The 18,080-nt window shown below is 46.1% G+C and overlaps 1 protein-coding gene across 3 annotated transcripts; it reads left to right on the top strand.

Moving 5' to 3' along the window:
• Nucleotides 1-5,716: 5,716 nt before the first annotated feature.
• On the top strand, nt 5,717-17,872 carry sh2b1 (SH2B adaptor protein 1). Of its 3 annotated transcripts, none has more exons than XM_085272294.1 (10): nt 5,717-5,759; nt 5,838-5,913; nt 8,408-10,418; nt 10,930-11,031; nt 11,468-11,559; nt 11,651-11,733; nt 11,860-12,015; nt 12,354-12,565; nt 12,705-12,879; nt 14,659-17,872. In XM_085272294.1, exons 3-10 carry the CDS (start codon nt 8,736-8,738, stop codon nt 14,952-14,954), a joined length of 2,799 nt encoding a protein of 932 aa, XP_085128420.1. In that variant the 5' UTR covers nt 5,717-5,759; nt 5,838-5,913; nt 8,408-8,735; the 3' UTR covers nt 14,955-17,872. The 3 variants fall into 3 exon arrangements, with proteins under 3 accessions (XP_085128420.1, XP_085128421.1, XP_085128419.1); XM_085272295.1 differs by lacking the exon at nt 5,717-5,759 and adding an exon at nt 13,889-13,979 and having other exon boundaries at nt 5,766-5,913; nt 14,659-14,813; XM_085272293.1 differs by lacking the exon at nt 5,717-5,759 and having other exon boundaries at nt 5,766-5,913.
• The last annotated feature ends 208 nt before the right edge of the window (nt 17,873-18,080 follow it).

The raw sequence follows: 18,080 nt of genomic DNA on the forward strand, positions 1-18,080 counted from the left end.
TTCTCTTCTTATAACCAGCAGCTGTATTTTCCCCTTTAATAACTCAACGTTTCAAAGAGGATCCGTTTTTCTGACAGGACTTTAAAATCACGACTCATCAGTAATTGAATATTTATTATTTAACCACAGGTTCATCGTCTCACTTGGGGTCATTTAACAGTTTGTTTCTTAAAGGTCCAATCAGGGATGAGGTCTCCAGCTCAGCTGTGACTGAGTCCTGTATCCTCCCTGCTCTTTGAACCGATGCTCTCATTATTACTTGTCCCAAATAAATGAATACAAACACTGTTAAGACTTTTTCACATGAAGGAATAAAAGCATCTTCATAATGTGAGTAAAGGTCAGTTTCTGCCCTCAGACTGCTGAACATTTTAAAACGAATGTAAATCAGATTTAATCATTCAGTCTCAAAGATCTTTAAACACAGAGAAACAAATAATTGTAATGGAGTATTTTTCAGCCCTTCAGCAGTTTCTCATTAAACGTTTCAGCCCCGCCCCCTCACACGTCATCCATCCTGTTAAATGAATACAAAAAATGCAAAATTGTTGTTTGTTGTAGTTTAATTTTTTCCCCCAGAAAGAAACCACAGCATTCATAGAACTTACATCAATTCAGCTCTTTGTACACAAATCCTGTTCTCCCAGTTCAGTCACGTGACCATGTTTGTTGTCCTTTTAAAATCCAAGTTACCTTCGAACCTCAGACTGCAGGAAAAAAAACCCTCTCATTGGTCTTTTAAGTCTTTAAAGTCACAACCTTAAAAAAGAGCAGGGTGACCTGGTGTCCTTCATCAGGACCAGTTTAACCCCAGTTTGGACTCTGGCGGTGGAAAGGCCGTCAGCGGGTCAGTGCAGAGATGTGGAAAAGCATTTGTAAATAAAACAGCCTACACAGACACAGCAGCTGGAACACGTTTCAGAGATTAGGACAGGAAATGAACTCAAACATCAGAGACGTCAGCCTCGTCACGCTCACCGCCTTTACAGAGTTGGGAAAGCCGCACTCGGGGAAATATTTACACCTCAGCTTCACCAGTTTGACCCAGTCAGAGATGTTTCACCTGCTGCATGAGAGCTTTCAGGCTGAGCACACTCACCACAGTCACACAGCTGACATACCTGCAGCGAGGAGCCAAAAAAGCTTTCAGGAAAAGTGATTTTATGCAGGAAGACTAAACCCACAGGCCCGAGAACCATCACTTCAACAGCAAACCTACAAAACACTGACGTCTGTAAGTGTGCTCACATCCCTCTGGGCTTTGCAGGTCTATATCCTGCTTGTTATTCATGCTGTAATTTATGGCAGTTCATGGAGGACGAGTCTGGAGCATGCCTAAGAAACTGTCCCCATCCCTGCTCTTACGTTTACTGCAGCAACATCTTTAAACCAAATAAGTCCACACAGCTCTTCATTAAACTTCTCTCTTTAGATGAAACTCTTCAGATTATTCTGGAAGGTGCCTACAGACATGATAATGAGGGTCTGAGCATCAGTAATGTTCTCGCTCAGGTTTATTATTAACATTTGTAAGCAGACCCGAGGCTTTGCTGACACCTGCTGGCCAGTTGTTGTACTGCGGTTGTCACACAGTCCTGAAGCTTTATATTTACTGTAAACATGATTAAATATGAGGATTTGAACGAATTTTAAAGACTTTGATCTGTGGACACTGACATGCTCATAACTACTAGACCTTTTCCCAGCAGGTAAGTTTTTTTTTATTTTTTTCAATTCCACCTTTGACTTTGTAGTTTGAATCAGTCGTTATTGGCTCAGGTCGTCCTGTATAACCCCGCCCTCTAGACGTCATCCTCATTTCATATTCGGGGACAGATTTGTTGACTCCTGGTTTAAACTTACTGCAGAAGAATAATCAAATCTAAATAATTTGCAGAGAGTTTTTGGAAGATGGCAGGTGTTCAGACAGAACGCTCTGAATAAAATTTGTTTTTTTTAAATAAGTATTTTCTTCTCTGTGGTTCTGGAGGTTTTTTCCAGGTGAACCTTTTTTTAAAATCCAGTAACGTCAGTTTGTTCTTAAATCCTGACTTTCTCAGGTTGGTTGTTCAGCTTAAATTAAGAATAAATCAGAGACTTGCTTCCAGCAGAGTGAGAACAGTGAGCATGAGGATTGTTCTAGAAACACATTGAGCTGCTTTAAAGCTGCAGAGCCCGTCTGAATATTTGTACCTTTAACAACAAGTTTCTCTTTGATCGTCACTATAAATGTGAGGAAATATAAACATTACTCAGATTACTCTGGAAGGTAACTACAGATATTATAATTAAACAACATCTCTGAGTAGCAGGAGCTGAAGTGTTTCCGTGTCACTTAATCCAGTTTAAATATCTCTGAATTTTGTTCTGAGGGGTGGAGAAGCTCCCTGAGTCTCCAGAGAGCTCCACCTTTTTGTAATTCTAACAATATTTTCTTGTTCTCATAAATCCTGATTTCAGGATTATTCCACAAGCACAGATTTTACTCCTGCTTTTAAAAATCACAAGATTTTACTTGTGAATCCCGTCATTCACATAAATCCAGTCAGAAGATGACGGCTTGGTGAGTTTTCCCTCTAACACCATAAATGGATATTGTGCGCAGAACCTTGACCAACTCTTTGTATGACATTTGATAAAATAATCAGAAACAGACACAAACGGACACAGAGAGACTTTTTATTAGTATTTTATTTTTCCAAGATGACACAAAGTAAAGATCAAAACAGCGCTGACTCAGGAGGACTCTTCATGCTCAGCTCCCCCGCCGGTCCACCTCACAGAGTCAGGTGTGTTGTGATGTTTGCAATCCAGCCTGCAGCATATTTGCTGCAGTGCTGCATCTGAGCTCGATGAGTCTGCTGCCTTAGGTCTTATATTGTCCTTCCAGTGACTGTCAGACAACACCAAATATGGCCCAAAGAAAACCTGCAGCACCTGCACAGCGACCACAAAGTTCTGTACAGGAGAACTAACCGGCTAAAAGGAGGCCCAACATGAAGCTATTCAAATCCAGAACCTTCTCACTGTGATGCTGTAATAACACCCTGCCACCCAAACACCATCATAAAAAGACAAAGAAATAAGAGAAAGATGAAGGAGTGTAAAACGACACAACAGATACTAGAGGGCTAAAAAAGAGAAAACAGACCAGAAAATAGATAAAAACAAATGTAAAAGACACAAAATAAGTAAAACATGATGAAAATTTACCATGAAGAGAAGTGATGGGCACAAGAAACTGAAAATCATAAAAACACTGAACTAGCACAAAATAATGTGAAAGGCCCACAGAGCGACACCACACGACTCCAAAGAGCTTCATGGCTGCAGTCAGACACACAACGACACTAAACGGACACAGACAGACTTTTTAGTTGTTTTGTTTTGTTTTTGGAGGTCTGATGATCCCCAGTTTGATTATTATTTATGATATAAGCTGTTAAAGCCACAAATGTCTTCAATGTAAAAAAGAATAATAATAATAAAAAAAAATACTGATTTAAATTTGATGTTCATGTTTTTTTACTTGTTCTTTGCACTGGAAAAAAATCATATGTTTTGATTTGTCAATATATACATTATCTGGCATAAACATGCCAAAACAATAAAGTGAGAGTGAAATATACAGTTTTTTCTGAATGCTTAAACCCTAACTGTGATTCCTGTAGCACAATCTCTAAAACTATTCAGACTTATAGCAAAACCACTCACTGAGTTTGCAAAACTAAAAGCACAAAAACTGCTTTGCACTCAGTTTGCAATTTTGTAACACACACTTTGCAAAACTGTAGGCACAATTCACTGCACAACACTCAATTACCAAATTTCCAACACACTCCTAGCAAAAGTATACACATGTATGGCTATCATTAACACTAACTTGCCAACTGTCTGGCACACTTTCACATGTGAAAACTTTCTTAGATAATTAGTTCACTTTGCAATCAGCCTAAGCACTATAATACAGGTAAGCTGTGTGTGCGGAGTACAATGGAGGGAGCAGGAAGAGTGAGAAGTAGAGGAGGCCGAGGAAGAGGAGGTGGAGGTGAAGAAGTAGGATGAAGAGGACGACAAGGACAAGGAGGAGCAAGAGGAAGACGAGGAGGGGGGAGAGGAACATAAGGAGGGGGGAGAGGAAGGGTAGGAAGAGTAAGAAATAGAATTGCTGATGACATCAGAGCTACAATAGTGGACCATGTAATCAACCGTGGAATGACCCTGAGGGTAGCTGGCCAACGGGTCCAGCCTAACTCGAGCCGCTACACTGTAGCAAGCATCATAAGGACATCTTGAAATGAGAATCGGTGAGTACAGTCACTTCGCACAAAGATTTGTAGCACTGCCGTATGCCAATGAGAAACACACCAATACCATTGATGTAAAAATACTGAAATTGTTACTTTACAGAATTGCTAGATGACCAGATGCTGGGGCAGAGGAAGCATGTTCACTGCAGACCAAGTAACCCATATAGTCATTATGGCGATTGCAAATAATCCTATACTTGGAAATAAACACTTGTGTTTGTTTTGATGTGTTTGAATAAACACCAGTACTTGAAGTTTGGATCCCTCTATGCTTATGGATCTATGACAGAAGTATGAGCTCAAACTGACATAGCCTACCTTGTGCACAGAGAAAGCAAAAGCCAGATGTGTTTTGTATTCATACCATCAGTGTGCAGTTGGCGCATTGTGTGCTTAGTAGATGTTGGCTTGTGTGTACTGTTTGATACGGAAACACCATTTTTACAAAGGTGTGAAGAGTTAATCTAGCTGTGTTTGCTTTTGCAAGAGAACTACAATGTTTTGATGATTGGGTGACAGGTTTTCTTATTTGTGTGAAGAGTTTTGCAAAATTAGCCAATAGTTACAAAAAATGTGCTTAAGCAATCAGAAAAAACTGTAAAAGATGCCTGAAACAAATTATTCTCAGGTCTTAGATGTGAAGATTTGCTGCTTTCCTTTAAATTATTGACTAGTTATCGCTTAGTGTTCATAAGACTTGATTAAAAACAGCAGGAAAAAGATGTAATGTAATGTTTTCAGTGACGCTGCGTGCAGATAAACAGAATCAACCTTTTGGGATTTCCTTACCTGAATGATTGAGCATGCATCAAGACGTTGATTTATTTTTTCTTTTTACGTTTATTTATACGTTTTTTTTTTAATCAGCTGTTTGATGAAAATCTAGTGGCTGTATGGTGAGTCAAAGGTACAGTTTTTCTCATGTTAAATTTGGAACTATTCAGAAAATCAAAAGCATATTGTGGGATAATCTCAGAGGCAATATGTCAGTAATTACAGGGTAATTGATTCAGGTCTTTCAGAAATATGGGGAAATTATAGTTATAGATATTACTCTTATAGTAATATCACTTCTACAGTAACAGTAAATGGCAAATCTTCCTCTTACTAGTAGAGCAGTTTTTTATTTAAAGAAATACACAAAATAAATTCAATAGACTGGCTTTTTTCCATAACGTTTTATCGATGTCTTAAAATATTGAGTTTGTATTTCGTGTATTTTCTAATGTTTTAATATCGCTTTTAAATTTTTTCTAATTCCGATTTAGAACAATTAACGTATTAATATACTACAATAACGTTGTTGTTGTTGTTGTTGTTGTTGTTGTTGTTGTTGTTGAAAATAATCATCATTATTGAGTCCAGCTGTTTTGCTGTCATATAAAGGCTGCACTCCTCGACCTGCCAACGATCGCGAGATTGAGGCCACTGCGAGAAGAACGGGTCCAGGCAAGGCATAGCAATATTCATATTTAGCAGCACGAGCAGCAGCAACAATAATAACAAGCAGTTTGTCCGGTTATGTAGGCAGGAGGAGAGATGAAACGCATGGTGCCAGCTTCAGCCAAAGACACGGATGGAGACACGGGACTGTGATCTGCAGGTACACGAGACGCCGCGCGCTGTGCTCAGGAAACACTGATAGCTAGGTTTATTAATAGCTAGCTAGCTAGCTGGCTAACGGTTAGCTTAGCTCGCGGAATGTTTGGCTACAACTGCTGTGGGATGATTCAGTGTGTGGTCGTCCTCTCTCTGACCACTTAAACCAGCAACAGCTGACTGAACACAGGCGCGACTGAGGGGCAGGTGCGTGGGCACGTCGAGTCTGTGGGGCTAACGGTGGCCAGCTAACGTTGCACGTCTTTAAAGAAGCTGAATGAGCACACTGCTAGTTCATGTTAGCATGCTAACGAGCCACCTAACGCTGCTGTGAGACGCTCTGTTATCAATAATCTGTAATCAATAATCAGGTGCTGGGGGAAGTGTTCGTGTCTTTTTGTCATTAAGGTGAAAGGTAACAGCGGTCAAAATAAAATGATACTAAAAACCGTTTTAATGATGTTTTTAGGAATCAAATGATCAATAAATCAGTTTTCGAGAACCCTGTGAGCAAACAATCTTTAATATACAAAAACTGGAACGTTTGGTCTTTGGACAGGAGTGTGCAAAAGTCTTACATCATCTTATGTCTTTATATATTGTAGGAAAAAAGGAAATGAATGTATGGTGCATTAAAACGTGTGCCAAGCATACATGGAAATGTAGTTAATAAGCCAAAATTGGGAGTGTAATTCTAGTGAGATTGAAAGTAAGTGTTTGGTGTGAGCGCCTTTATTCTTCAGCGTAGCCAGAAGTTTCTGTGAGGATCTTCAGGAATCGTTCTTCAGGCTTCTTGAAGGATAGTCAAAGCTCTTTTGGATGTTTCTGCCTCTTTGTTCTGTTCTGTGTCAGGATGATCCCGGACTGCTTCAGTAATGTTGATCCATGACTGATAATACTCTACTATTGCTCTCTTCAGGCCGTGTTTGGCATCTTTGTCAGGCTGAAATCATTTTTCCCCGATGGTTTTGCACAGTTGATCAAACTCTGATGGTGCTTTTCAAAGATCTCAAACACCACTGACTAAAATGCAAATGAGAGCCTCCACTGTGTTTTATATGTAATGTGGCATAGCTCAGCCTTAACTCCCCGCTTTCCCTTAAGAACTGATTCTGGACAGCCAGCCCTCTGATGAGGCTGCAGTGAACGTTAGACGGTCAGCTGAAGGTCCAGATGCAAAAACACCATCTTGTCTTTCAAATCGTGATATCTTCTGTACTTTAGATTCAGCCACTGAAATAAGAACAAATGTATTTTTGTGACAGGCAGCTGGTGACAAAGAGCCTAAAGATCGAACTTTTTTTCCTATGATGTGTGGACACAGCACTGGTTCATCCCTTGAGTCAGGAGTCTTTTTATCTTTGAGTGATTAATAGGTCAAAGTTCAGAGTCTTAACAAAATCTCAGGTACAAGGACTGGACTGGAAATGAGTGAAATAAAAACTTTAAAAGACCTTCAGAAATCTGGAGGCTCCCAGTAAGCGAAATTTAAAGAAATGAGTGGCTTAAAACTTTATACCTGTACCTGTCGATACCGAATGCTTAAATGCCCTCAAACTTCAGAAACTGAAGATTTTTAGTTCAAAGTATGACACGTGCTTACGATGAGACATCTGTCATCCAAAAGACTTCCTGTTACAGCAGCCAAAACATTAAACGCAGCCTATAATAAAATCACTTCAAATGGAAGTTAAATAAAAAAATGTAACAAAACTGAATCATATTCAAGAATCTAAAATAAGAACCAAACTCAAAACCCCTAAAATTCTTTGAGCAATATGAAGGAGCCACAACACGGATTCAACGATGACGCAAAGTTTTACATGACGAGTCTGAAGAAGGAAAAATTAAAAACTCGACGTTAGAAGGTAGACATGATCTCGAGAGGCGTCCAGTCCAACATGAAGGCACGATGAGTGAAATAACCGCTGGCGACATGGGCGGGTCCTGAGTTGACCCTGCCTCAGCTTCCACTTGATTACCAATGAGAGTGCAGAATAGCACTGATGGGCATGATGCTGTGGTAAATCTGGCAGCTGAATCCTGCGACGTTTGTGAGCAAAAACGAAGCATGACTGAACCACTTCCTGTCTCAGCGTCACCCTAATGTTAAATTTGCATCTGTGACAGTTATTTAAAAAAATTAACTAAAAGAAATCGCTCTTTCAAAATGATCAGATCAGTTTTATATTTTTATTAATCTGGATGTCGGGAAAATCACAGCAGGTATTACAAAAAGTGAAAGCTGAGCTCGCGATTCAGCGACGCCTCAAACCGATTGTCGTGTCGTTTCTACGTGTTCTGATCCCAACGGCGCCACTGTTCACCTGATCGGCGCTTCATGTGTGGGTCTGTTTCCTATAAAAAATATTTGAATCACAAAGATTTTCAGACATTAAAGGCCGTTGTTGATCTCTGGCATGTTCGTCATGCTTCAACAGTTGCAGTGTGCAGACGCTGTTTCTGCTCGTGTCACTAACGTTTTTTCCCTTCTCTAGGATGTGGCGGCGCTCCTGTCATACAGACAGACATTGAAGAAGAGGCGGACCTTGTGACTCGTCTAACCTCAGACGGCACGTTTCCTGTGTGGGAGCCTCTTTGGTTTTTTTCTGGCTGAAGTCTTTAGTCTCATAAATAATGTAGCAGAAGTTTGACCGCCTCTAAACGCCGTCATTATCGTGGTTTGTTGTTTGTTCTTCTCCCTCGATGGGGCAGAGCTTCACCCTCGTTTGTAAATTGGTAGACTGATGTGGTGCAGGTGCCCCCCCACACTGAAGTAATCTGACTGATCATTGAGCCCCTCGGCGCCTCACGCCTTTCAGGAGGATGAACGGCTCCCTTTTAACCCCACCCAGCCCTCGGGCGGCAAACTCCTCCCCTTTACCTCCATCTCCCTCCCCCTCTCCTTCCCCGCCCTCTCCTTCCCTGCTGCCCTTGTCCTCGCGCCCTCCCCCTCTCCCTCCGCTGATGAGCCCGCCATCCCAGGCCCATCCGTCCTCGCTGTCGGACACGCCCACGCCATCGCCCTCACCTTGCTTGAGCTGGACCGAATTCTGTGAGCTCCACGCCCGCGTCGCAGCCGGCGACTTTGCACGTCACTTCCGGGCGTTTCTCTTAGAGAACCCGCACTACTCCGCAGACTCTGCCGCTGCCTTCTGCCGCCGCTTCACCGACCGCTTCGTTCGCCATTTCCAAAGCGAGCTGGAGGGGGCTCTCCCACCGAGCTGTTCCTCTGCACGGGATGAAATGGTGAGCTGGGCTCCCCAGTCAGACGCTACGTCTCTGGAAGAGGAGGCGGTCTCGCCGCTGTCCACGACTGGAGGGGCGGTCCCCCTGTGCCCTCCAACTAACACGACGCGGGGCACGAAGCCAGCGCCGGCACGTCTTGTGTTGGAGAACCGTGGCGGGGACAGGTTTCAGGATTCTTATGCCCACAGCCAAGTCATGCCTCCATCATCTTCGTCATCGTGCTGCTCTTCCGTAGGAGGGAACAACGGGAGGCGTGAGGAGAGTCGAAGCGTGGTGGCTCCAGGGAACGGCGACGCGCCTGTGGAGGAAGAGGAGGACAGCTGGCTCGGGGCGGCGTCCGTCGGCGAAGAGCTAGAAGAACGGGAAGCGGACTCGTCAGAGGTGGACAACGCAGACTCCTCCCACACTCCTCAGAATCCACCCTCCTCAGTCACTCCTCCGCCCGGCTCCAAGGTGAGCGGCACGCCTGGCTCCTCCAAAAACAAGCTGAAGAAGCGTTTCTCGCTGCGGAACGTGGGGCGCAGCGTGCGGGGCAGCGTGCGAGGCATCCTGCACTGGCGCAGCTCCTCCAGCGACGCCACGCAGGCGCAGCTGCCCTCCAGCTACAGCTACACCATGGGCGTGCAGGACACCTCTAAGAGGACCTCTGGCACTCAGCCTCCTACACCCACCTCCTCCATGCCTGTTTCTCTGTCCATGCCCCTCTCGCTTCCTCATTCCTCCTCCTCCTCACTGCCCCCTTCGTCGTCGAGCAGCGCCACCTCCCTGTCGTTGTCAGAAGCCGCTCGGGATCGGCGGCGGAGCAACGGCGAAGGAAGCGAGAAGGAGAAGTGGAGCCATCGTCTGGAGAAGCTCAGATTGTCACGATCCCCTCCTCCCGTCCTCACCTCGACCGCCTCCAGCTCGCACTCTGCAACGCTGCCTCCGAGCAGCGCCGCCGCCATGGGTCCTCCGAGGAAGGTGGGCCGGCTGGTACGGGAGGGCGGGGTGAGCGTCAGCTCATCCAGTGACGAGTGGAGCGGCAGCCACGGCTTCTCCGGCTTCTCCTTCGGTCTGCTGCATCACAGTACGGACAACAGTCCTGCCTCAGCGCAGTCTCCTGGAGCACAGCCGCCACCGGTGCAGTCTCTCGCCAGCGGGGGGAACGTGCCCTGGAGGGGAGGACGCTGGCACAAATGTCGGCTGGTCCTCCGAGAGCGGGACAGAGAAGGTGGCGAGCGTGGAGAGGAGTACTACCTGGAATTCTTCATCCCACCCAAAGTGAGTTCTGAGTAAACCTTTTAACTTGTGTTGGTGCTCAAAACAGGTCAAAGAGAAACGACTCGAATTTTTATTTTCTGACTCGATGAACATCTGCAGCAGAATCATTAAAAACGATATTGCAGAAAAGTAGCTTAAAAATCACACAAGCTCAAACATCAGTATGAAAAGTGGCGTCAGTGTCTAAATACTGTTTTTATTTGGTCTTCTGAAGCTTTGAGGGTCACAGGAGCCTTTAAAAAGTCCACAAAGGTGACAAAGCTTCACTTCCTGCCATCAACCCTACAACAGCTAAATGTGTTGAGCCGTCAGTCGATTGGTTCATTAGTCAGGCATATGAAGCGGTCAGCAGAATAACTTGTAGCTCAGCCTGTCCTGGTTGTTACTGGTCAGGAGTGGTAGGACTGCCAGTGTCACCATCACCCACACTTCTCCAGCTGCCTGAACACGACCTTTGACCTGCTGCTAAATTGTGTGGCTGTATAACTAAACGGCAAACCTTTTGTCTCAGTCATCGAAGCCTCGGCTGACTGTGCCCTGCTGCGCCATCGTGGATGTGAGGAGCACCACGGCGCTCGAGGTCCCCGACAAGGAGAACACCTTCCTGCTGCAGGTAACCACGCCGTCAACCATCGGCTCTGATTCTTATGTCTACACAAACAATCACGTGCCGGCCGCTCAGTGCGTGTATGCAATGTGCAGAATGTAGTCTGTGAAAGCTGAAGGCGTACCACATGAACACAGGCCGCTTCATTGTTTTAGCCGCAGGAACTAAACCAGCAGGAAGAATGTGACAATCCAGAGACGTGCGAGCGAAAGCAGGTCGGAAGAATCTGGCGTCTTTATTTTTGTGGAGCATACATGTGGTGAAGCTGAGCATTGATGGACTCAAAGCAGCATCAGTGCACAGTGGGGGGGTTTCCACTGTGCAAGTAATCTGTTGGGAATGAGGGGGAGGGGCCTAAACTGATATTAGGAATCGAAACGGTGGCGTTTTCATACATGAAGGTTTCACTGAAACATGAAGCGCGTTCTCTTTCTGCTCTCAGCTGGACGGGACGACGCAGTACGTGATCGAGACGCGAGACGCCGTTCAGATGAGGGCGTGGCTCAGTGACATCAGGAACGGCATCTGTCTCAGGTGAGCAAACACAAAGCAGCAGTGGCATGCTGCCTGACCAGCTCCATATGTGGTTGTGGGTGTGGCTATAACCACGTTCTCCCTCCCACAGTGAACAGGAAGATGTCGAGGGTGTGTGCGGGGGGCCGTTGGACATCAGCGGGACGCCTGAGATCGGTGACCGCCTTTCACAAGGTGAGCATGGAGTGTGAGTTTACTGAACATGGACCCCCTGATGTGGGCAGCGCTTCTGTTCATGTACATCTAACACACACATTGCATAAAAGCGTTTGACCATCTCCGCTCGTTTCTTCACATCAGTGTGTTATGGTGGGATCGGAGGCTCCTCGCCTCTGATGGATCCTCTCCCGCCTGAGCTGCCACCTCGAGCGCCTCTCGATGAACCAGATGGCCGGATTCACGGAGGGGGCGGGGCTAGTCTCGGCACACCGTTTGCCGAGACACCAGACGCCACAGGTGAGTCTGACCCAGAGATTTGTTTTGTTTTTTCAAAAATATTTCTGTGACGCCTGAAGAATCCTGATGCATCTGCACATGTATGATCCACATCCAGCTTGAGCCTCTGCTGTTTCAGGTGGCGTGCTGTAGGTGTGTAATGTGGTCACGTGCACAACATGTAATGATGTCAGACATGCATCAGAATATCTACACAAACAGTTGAATCAGCTTTGCTAAATGTGGAGTAGATTCTTGTCTCTGTGTAGAGATGTGATGGCGGTATATCGATGCTGTGATGTCACAGCGTGATGACCTTACTAGCTTTAAAGGTTTACACAAACCCTTCCTCCACTCAGGGTCTTTCCTCTTCTCTGACGTGACGCCGGTTGAGGCGGTGGAGCACCCGCTCAGCGAGTGTCAGTGGTTCCACGGCACGCTGTCCCGCCTCAAAGCCGCTCAGCTAGTGCTGGCTGGAGGCCCGGCGAGCCACGGCGTCTTCCTGGTCCGTCAAAGCGAGACGCGGCGCGGAGAATACGTCCTCACCTTCAACTTCCAGGGAAAAGCCAAGGTGAGACGAGAGCATCCCGGCAGATATTAGTCTGATTACAAAGAGGATCTCATGGCCGTCCTGTTTGACAAACTGGTTCACGTTTGGGTGACGTGATGATGCGTACGCTTTACACGTGTCGTTGCCTTCTTCCCCGCAGCACCTCCGCCTCTCGCTGAATGAGGACGGTCAGTGTAGAGTGCAGCACCTGTGGTTCCAGTCCATCTTCGACATGCTCGAGCACTTCCGCGTGCACCCGATCCCTCTGGAGTCCGGCGGCGCCTCCGACGTCACGCTCATCAGCTTCGTGGGAGCTACCGCCATTCGGCAGCCAGGTACGAGTGAGAGCACCAGGTGTTCCCGGCGACTAATTAATGACAAATCAGACGAGACTTAAAGGAATGAGTTTGAATCTCTGATCATGTAACAACTGTTATGACATCACTGATGCTGTCTCACCATTTTCAGAAATCATTATTCGTTGGGATTCAGGCGTTCCTGTTCTTGGAATTTCCATTTAAAATTAAACTGGATGAAAAGTGATTTTAAAAGAGCTCTGAGGAGGCAAGGGGTTGCAAAGCAACTTGCAGATGTGCAGCTGCTGGAAAAGTAGGCGCTGTGTCTCCTGTGGTCAGCCTTGCCGTCGCTTAGCAACAGTGTTAAGTTGCATCGGGTTGAAACTGCTCAGTCAGGTGTGCAGACACCTGCAGAGCCCGGCGGTCACCTGTAAGGTGTAACCCAGCTGGAAGCAAACCTGTTTAACGTGTTCGTCTGTGGATTTTACACAAACCCCGCATGACCTGCCCGCGTCACGTTAGTAATGCCACCAACACGTCATGTGTTCCCTCCTTCCTGCAGACTACTTCCTGTTCTGTTCATGTGTAATCATCATTTATCGTCATGTCTGCTGGGATGTTTATTATACCGATGTTGATGTCCTGCCAGTAAAGTCTCCAGATTACATATTTTAAAAGTTGTTGTTTAATTGCTAAATTTAAAAGGTCCTGATGGCTGTGACCTCTGCTGTGACCTCTGCTGTGACCTCTGCTGTGACCTCGGCCTGGCAGCATGAAGTCTCACCTGCTGAAAATAAGATCCTGGCGTTTTATTCTCAGCTAAAAATGCTTTAACGACAGCACGAGTGTGACGGGGAAACACCGTCCGATCCAGAATCAGAGCCTGAAAACATTGTTTGGGTGGTTTGATCGAACGGGAGTGCCGTCACACCTGTGAGGAGAAACTCCGCCCACCTCCACCCCTGCTCCATCTGTCCTGTGTTACTGCACCCATCGCTGTTCTGACCTCTCTGTTGTTGTCTTGTATCCGTTGGCTCGCCCCTTGCAGGCCGGGACAGGGCGGGCAGTCGGCCTACAGCCTGTGATGTCATCACCACGCGCCATCCTGACTCTCCATCAACCCCCATCTCTGACTGTGTGTAAGTGAGACCGGACTCGGCTGAGAGAGAGAGCGAGGAAGTGACTGAACAAATGATGTGTTTGGGTTTTAGTTTGGCTCTGGTCATGTGACACTCCACAGCCAATCAGGAGAGTTCAGTGGCCTGAATAAATGGCAGCTGTACTGGGGGAGGGGAGGGGATTTTTAGGATAACTGCCCAAAATTTAAAAGAAAACTTTGAATATTTTGCGGGAAAAATCTGAGTTTAGAAGAAAACAGGTGAGTTTCAGAGCGAACAACATTTATAAAGCCCGGCCTGACTGAGTGGATGAGCAGTCATGTGACCTGTTAGCAGGAGTAATGACGTCAGCGTGGCTGAAGCAGATAAGGTTATCCTGGTTATGTTCAACTTTAGTTTCAGACCCACGTGTGTGTGTGTGTGTGTGTGTGTGTGTGTGTGTGTGTTACCTTGAATTGGACTGCCTCCATGACTCCCATGGACTTGACGACCGCTGACTCCTCCCACCTAACCAGCCACTCACTGTCGTCTCTCTTTGTCTCCCACCTCTCATCTTCCTCTCCTCCGACTGTTTCACTTTCGGCCTCATTTCCTCCTCTTCCTCCCCCCTCCTCCTCTTCTGCCTTTATTTACACTCTTCTCCCTCTCTTACCCCCTTCCCCTTTTCTTCCTTTTCTCCTCCTCTCCTCTGTCCTTGCAGACTTGACCAGCAGACCCCGTAGCCCTCCTCAGCCTCCTCCCCTGCCGCCGGGCCGCCCCCCGCCCCCGACTCCGCCCCAGGAGAGAGGAAATGAAATGGAGGTTGGAGCAGCAGCAGCGGTGTCGGCAGTGACAGTCACAACCACAGGAGGAAGTGGAGGAAGTGGAGGCGGCGTGGAGGACTGGGAGGAGAGGGACAGGGACACGCCTCTCCGCCAACTAGAAGCTGCAGACGGAGAAGAGAGGGAGGGAGCGAGGGTGCCCCGAGCCATCGATAACCAGTACTCCTTCTTCTGATGGAGGAGGAGGTGTATGTGTGTTTGAGTGTGCGTGAAAGTTGGATTGGATGAGGCGGCGTACATCATAGCCATTCATAACCAGTATTTTAATTTTGTTAGCGAGGAGGAGGGGGAGGAGTAAAAGTACTAACACTATGTGAGAGAGAGAGACGTAGAGGCGGGTGAGCGCAGCTTTACGACACTAACGAGCGGTACATTTCTTTATAGCCAGATAAGCTTTGTTTTGTTTTGCCGGTACGCCTCGCAGCAGGCTCAGCCCTGACGCCGGCAGACCCGACGATACCTCACAGCGGTCCTGTCAGGACGGCACACGCTAGCCAGAGGCCAAACATGCTACAGATATTCCTGCTTTGGCAGCCAGACCCGAAACATCGCGGCGCCGCAGCAAACCGAAAGCGACGGAAATGTTGACTAAAAATGTAGTTTCTGAAGCCGCGCTCGGCCAGGTAGCAGTTTATGAACCCCACACTAACATTTAAACTCCGCCCACACATGTGACTGCTTGTATTAATACTACAGATGATGTTAACACTAAAGCCACTATTTACGTTCACTGCTTCACTTTCACAGGTCTTAGTTTAAATGGTAGAATCACGTTTTTCCGAACCTTCGTCCCAAACAGTCTGTTTTTAGCGTTGTCAGGACGCCGAGGTGCACGTTGTCGTTTCACTGTGGCGCTCTCACTGAGCTGACGGTACGTTCAGCTGCTGCTATTATTTATTCTAGAAACGCCTTTAAAGCAACATGATGGTGACGTCTGCACCGGGATGTTTGTTGGTCGGTGGTGATCGGATCCAAGGAAAAACACTGACTGAATGTGAGGCGCCGCAGGCTGACGCCTTCATGAGACTTACTTTCATTAGTTCTTGAAGTCTGAGCATGTTTTGGGTTCGTTTTATTTTCACTTTTGGACACAAATCGGTGCGTTAACTTTTTATTATATTAAACGTCGTTATTGCCAGTGTGAGACTGTAACGATACTCGCTGCTGTTGGACTGAGTCTGCCAATCATCACCTTCATCACGGGGGGGCGGGGGCAATGTTCGGTGAGCTGCTTGTCACTTCCTTTAAAATGTCACGTGTAAGTTTAGTTTGGCCTGTGGTGTCGGCATCATTCTTAGTGGACTCGTGAGCATTGAAATGGCTTTGTTTTAATTTAGCTGAAAGTCAGACTTTCTTGACTCGTACGTCTTTAAAAAAACGTTGCTCGGTCTTAAACGGACATTTTTAAGTGGAGTCTGAGTTCGTCAGCATTAAAACATCAGATGTCATCAGTGGCGTTTGGTGCGGCTCCTCAGATTTTTGTTTTTCAAATTTAAATGCAGTTTTTGAGAATTTTAATAAAATTTTAATAAAGCCATAAATTGGCACATTTACAAAATTTAATAAAATTTTATTTATATAGCACCAAATCACAACAGTCGCCTCACCGCACTTTATATTGTGATGCATTCATGAGGTGACGAATAAAAATCGTAACGTTTCCCTGCAGCGTCCGTCACGGCTGTTTTAAATTCTTAAACGTGTTCCAGGCCTGTGCAGCTCAAACTCCTCGTCCACCGCGGCCCACGTGGAGCCCGCTGTGACTCTAAGTGGGCGGGGTCAGTGAGACGCTGTGTAAGAAAGTGTAACCATGTTTAAAAACCCCTGACATGTTAATGTAAGGAAAAGCGCACATTCAGCAGCGTGTCTGTTTTTCTACATGTTACACTGATGTTGGCGTGCACGTGACGACGCTGATGTCGTCGTTTCTGTAGCAGTTACTGAAGACGCGCAGCTGTTCTCATTTCAGTTTCACGTAGTTTGGTGCGACGTGATTGGCCGCGGTCATTATCAGCAGGAGAAGCTGTAAAACTAAAATCTACACCACCCTCCACCTTCTCCAAAAGCATCCAGTGGGCCAGATATGACTCTGCTGGGCCAATCCTGGCCCCCAGGCCTTATGTTTGACACCCCTGATTTAGAGTGATATTTAATTTTTTTTAATTTTTATTTTTTCTCACTAGTGACCATTCAGGCCTCCTAGAATGTTTTAACTTTCGTAAATAACGACGTGCAGTGACATCATGTGCACCCCCCCATCGTGCTGCGCGATCAGTCGCACCTTTGGGACGTACGTCCTGAGCAGTAAAGTTTATTTTCTTTTAAAGAGTTTGGTTTGGCGCCGCCTGAGAGGGGTCGGGTCTGGATCAGGCAGGAAACATTTACCTCAGTCACTCAGCAGCATCACTCGGTGTAAATGTCTCTCTCTCTTTCTCTCGCTTTTTCTCTCCGACGCTCAAAAAGCATCTGATCTCAGAGCTGATGGTTCAGCACCAATAAGATGGAAATAATAAAACTCTGAGGGTCAGAGTGATAGTATTACATTTGTCTTTGTTTCGTACGCTTCATGTTACACTTGTTCCGACTCATCTTGTGATTCAGTTCAGATGTTTGTGCCTTTTTACGTTTGGGGATAAAAAGAAGGAATGATGACGATATAGGACTCGTTGTGCAGGTGGCGGGATCCCTCGCCCTTTTCAGTCTGTCCCCCCCCCCCCCCCCCCCTCCTCCTCTGCCTCGTCCTGCATCATTAAAATTATAGCAGCAAATGTCGATGAAATACTTTTTCTCCTTGTGCCTTTCTGTGTCGTCTCATCACCTCTGCCTGCATCTGTCGCTCAGTTCATTTACTCATGTCATAGCCCACCCAGTCTCGCTCTGCTTTCCTTTGCTCATGTACTCGTCTGATCATCATCGCCATCATGTTCTGTGTCCTTTTCTCAGTTTCAGAACTCTTTGTGCCTTTCTCTGTCTCTTTCTCTCTTTGCTGGGACCGTGTGTTTGAAGCCGGACGGCAGCGTCTGTCTGGCCTGTGTGGTTAGTTTCAGGTACTACATTGAATTTAATGATATAATATAAATATAGTGAAACGTACTGCTGTGTCTGTGGTCTTTTTTTTTTTTAAAAAAAACCTTTCCTGGGGTGTTATTGTGGTTTTATTAGACGTTGATCAAATATGAGTCGGGTTCATCCAACTTTAAAAAGCTGACAAAAATAATTGGTCTGAAATTTTCTGAAGTTGCTCCACAGCAGATTTAAGACCAGATGATCAAAATCCCAGCAGTATATTTAATCATGTAAA

The sequence above is a fragment of the Mchenga conophoros genome, linkage group LG4 (genome assembly GCF_057382185.1).
Source record: "Mchenga conophoros isolate Kocher_MC1m ecotype Shallow Benthic linkage group LG4, M_conophoros_male_GT1.1, whole genome shotgun sequence".
Classification (NCBI taxonomy): domain Eukaryota; kingdom Metazoa; phylum Chordata; class Actinopteri; order Cichliformes; family Cichlidae; genus Mchenga; species Mchenga conophoros.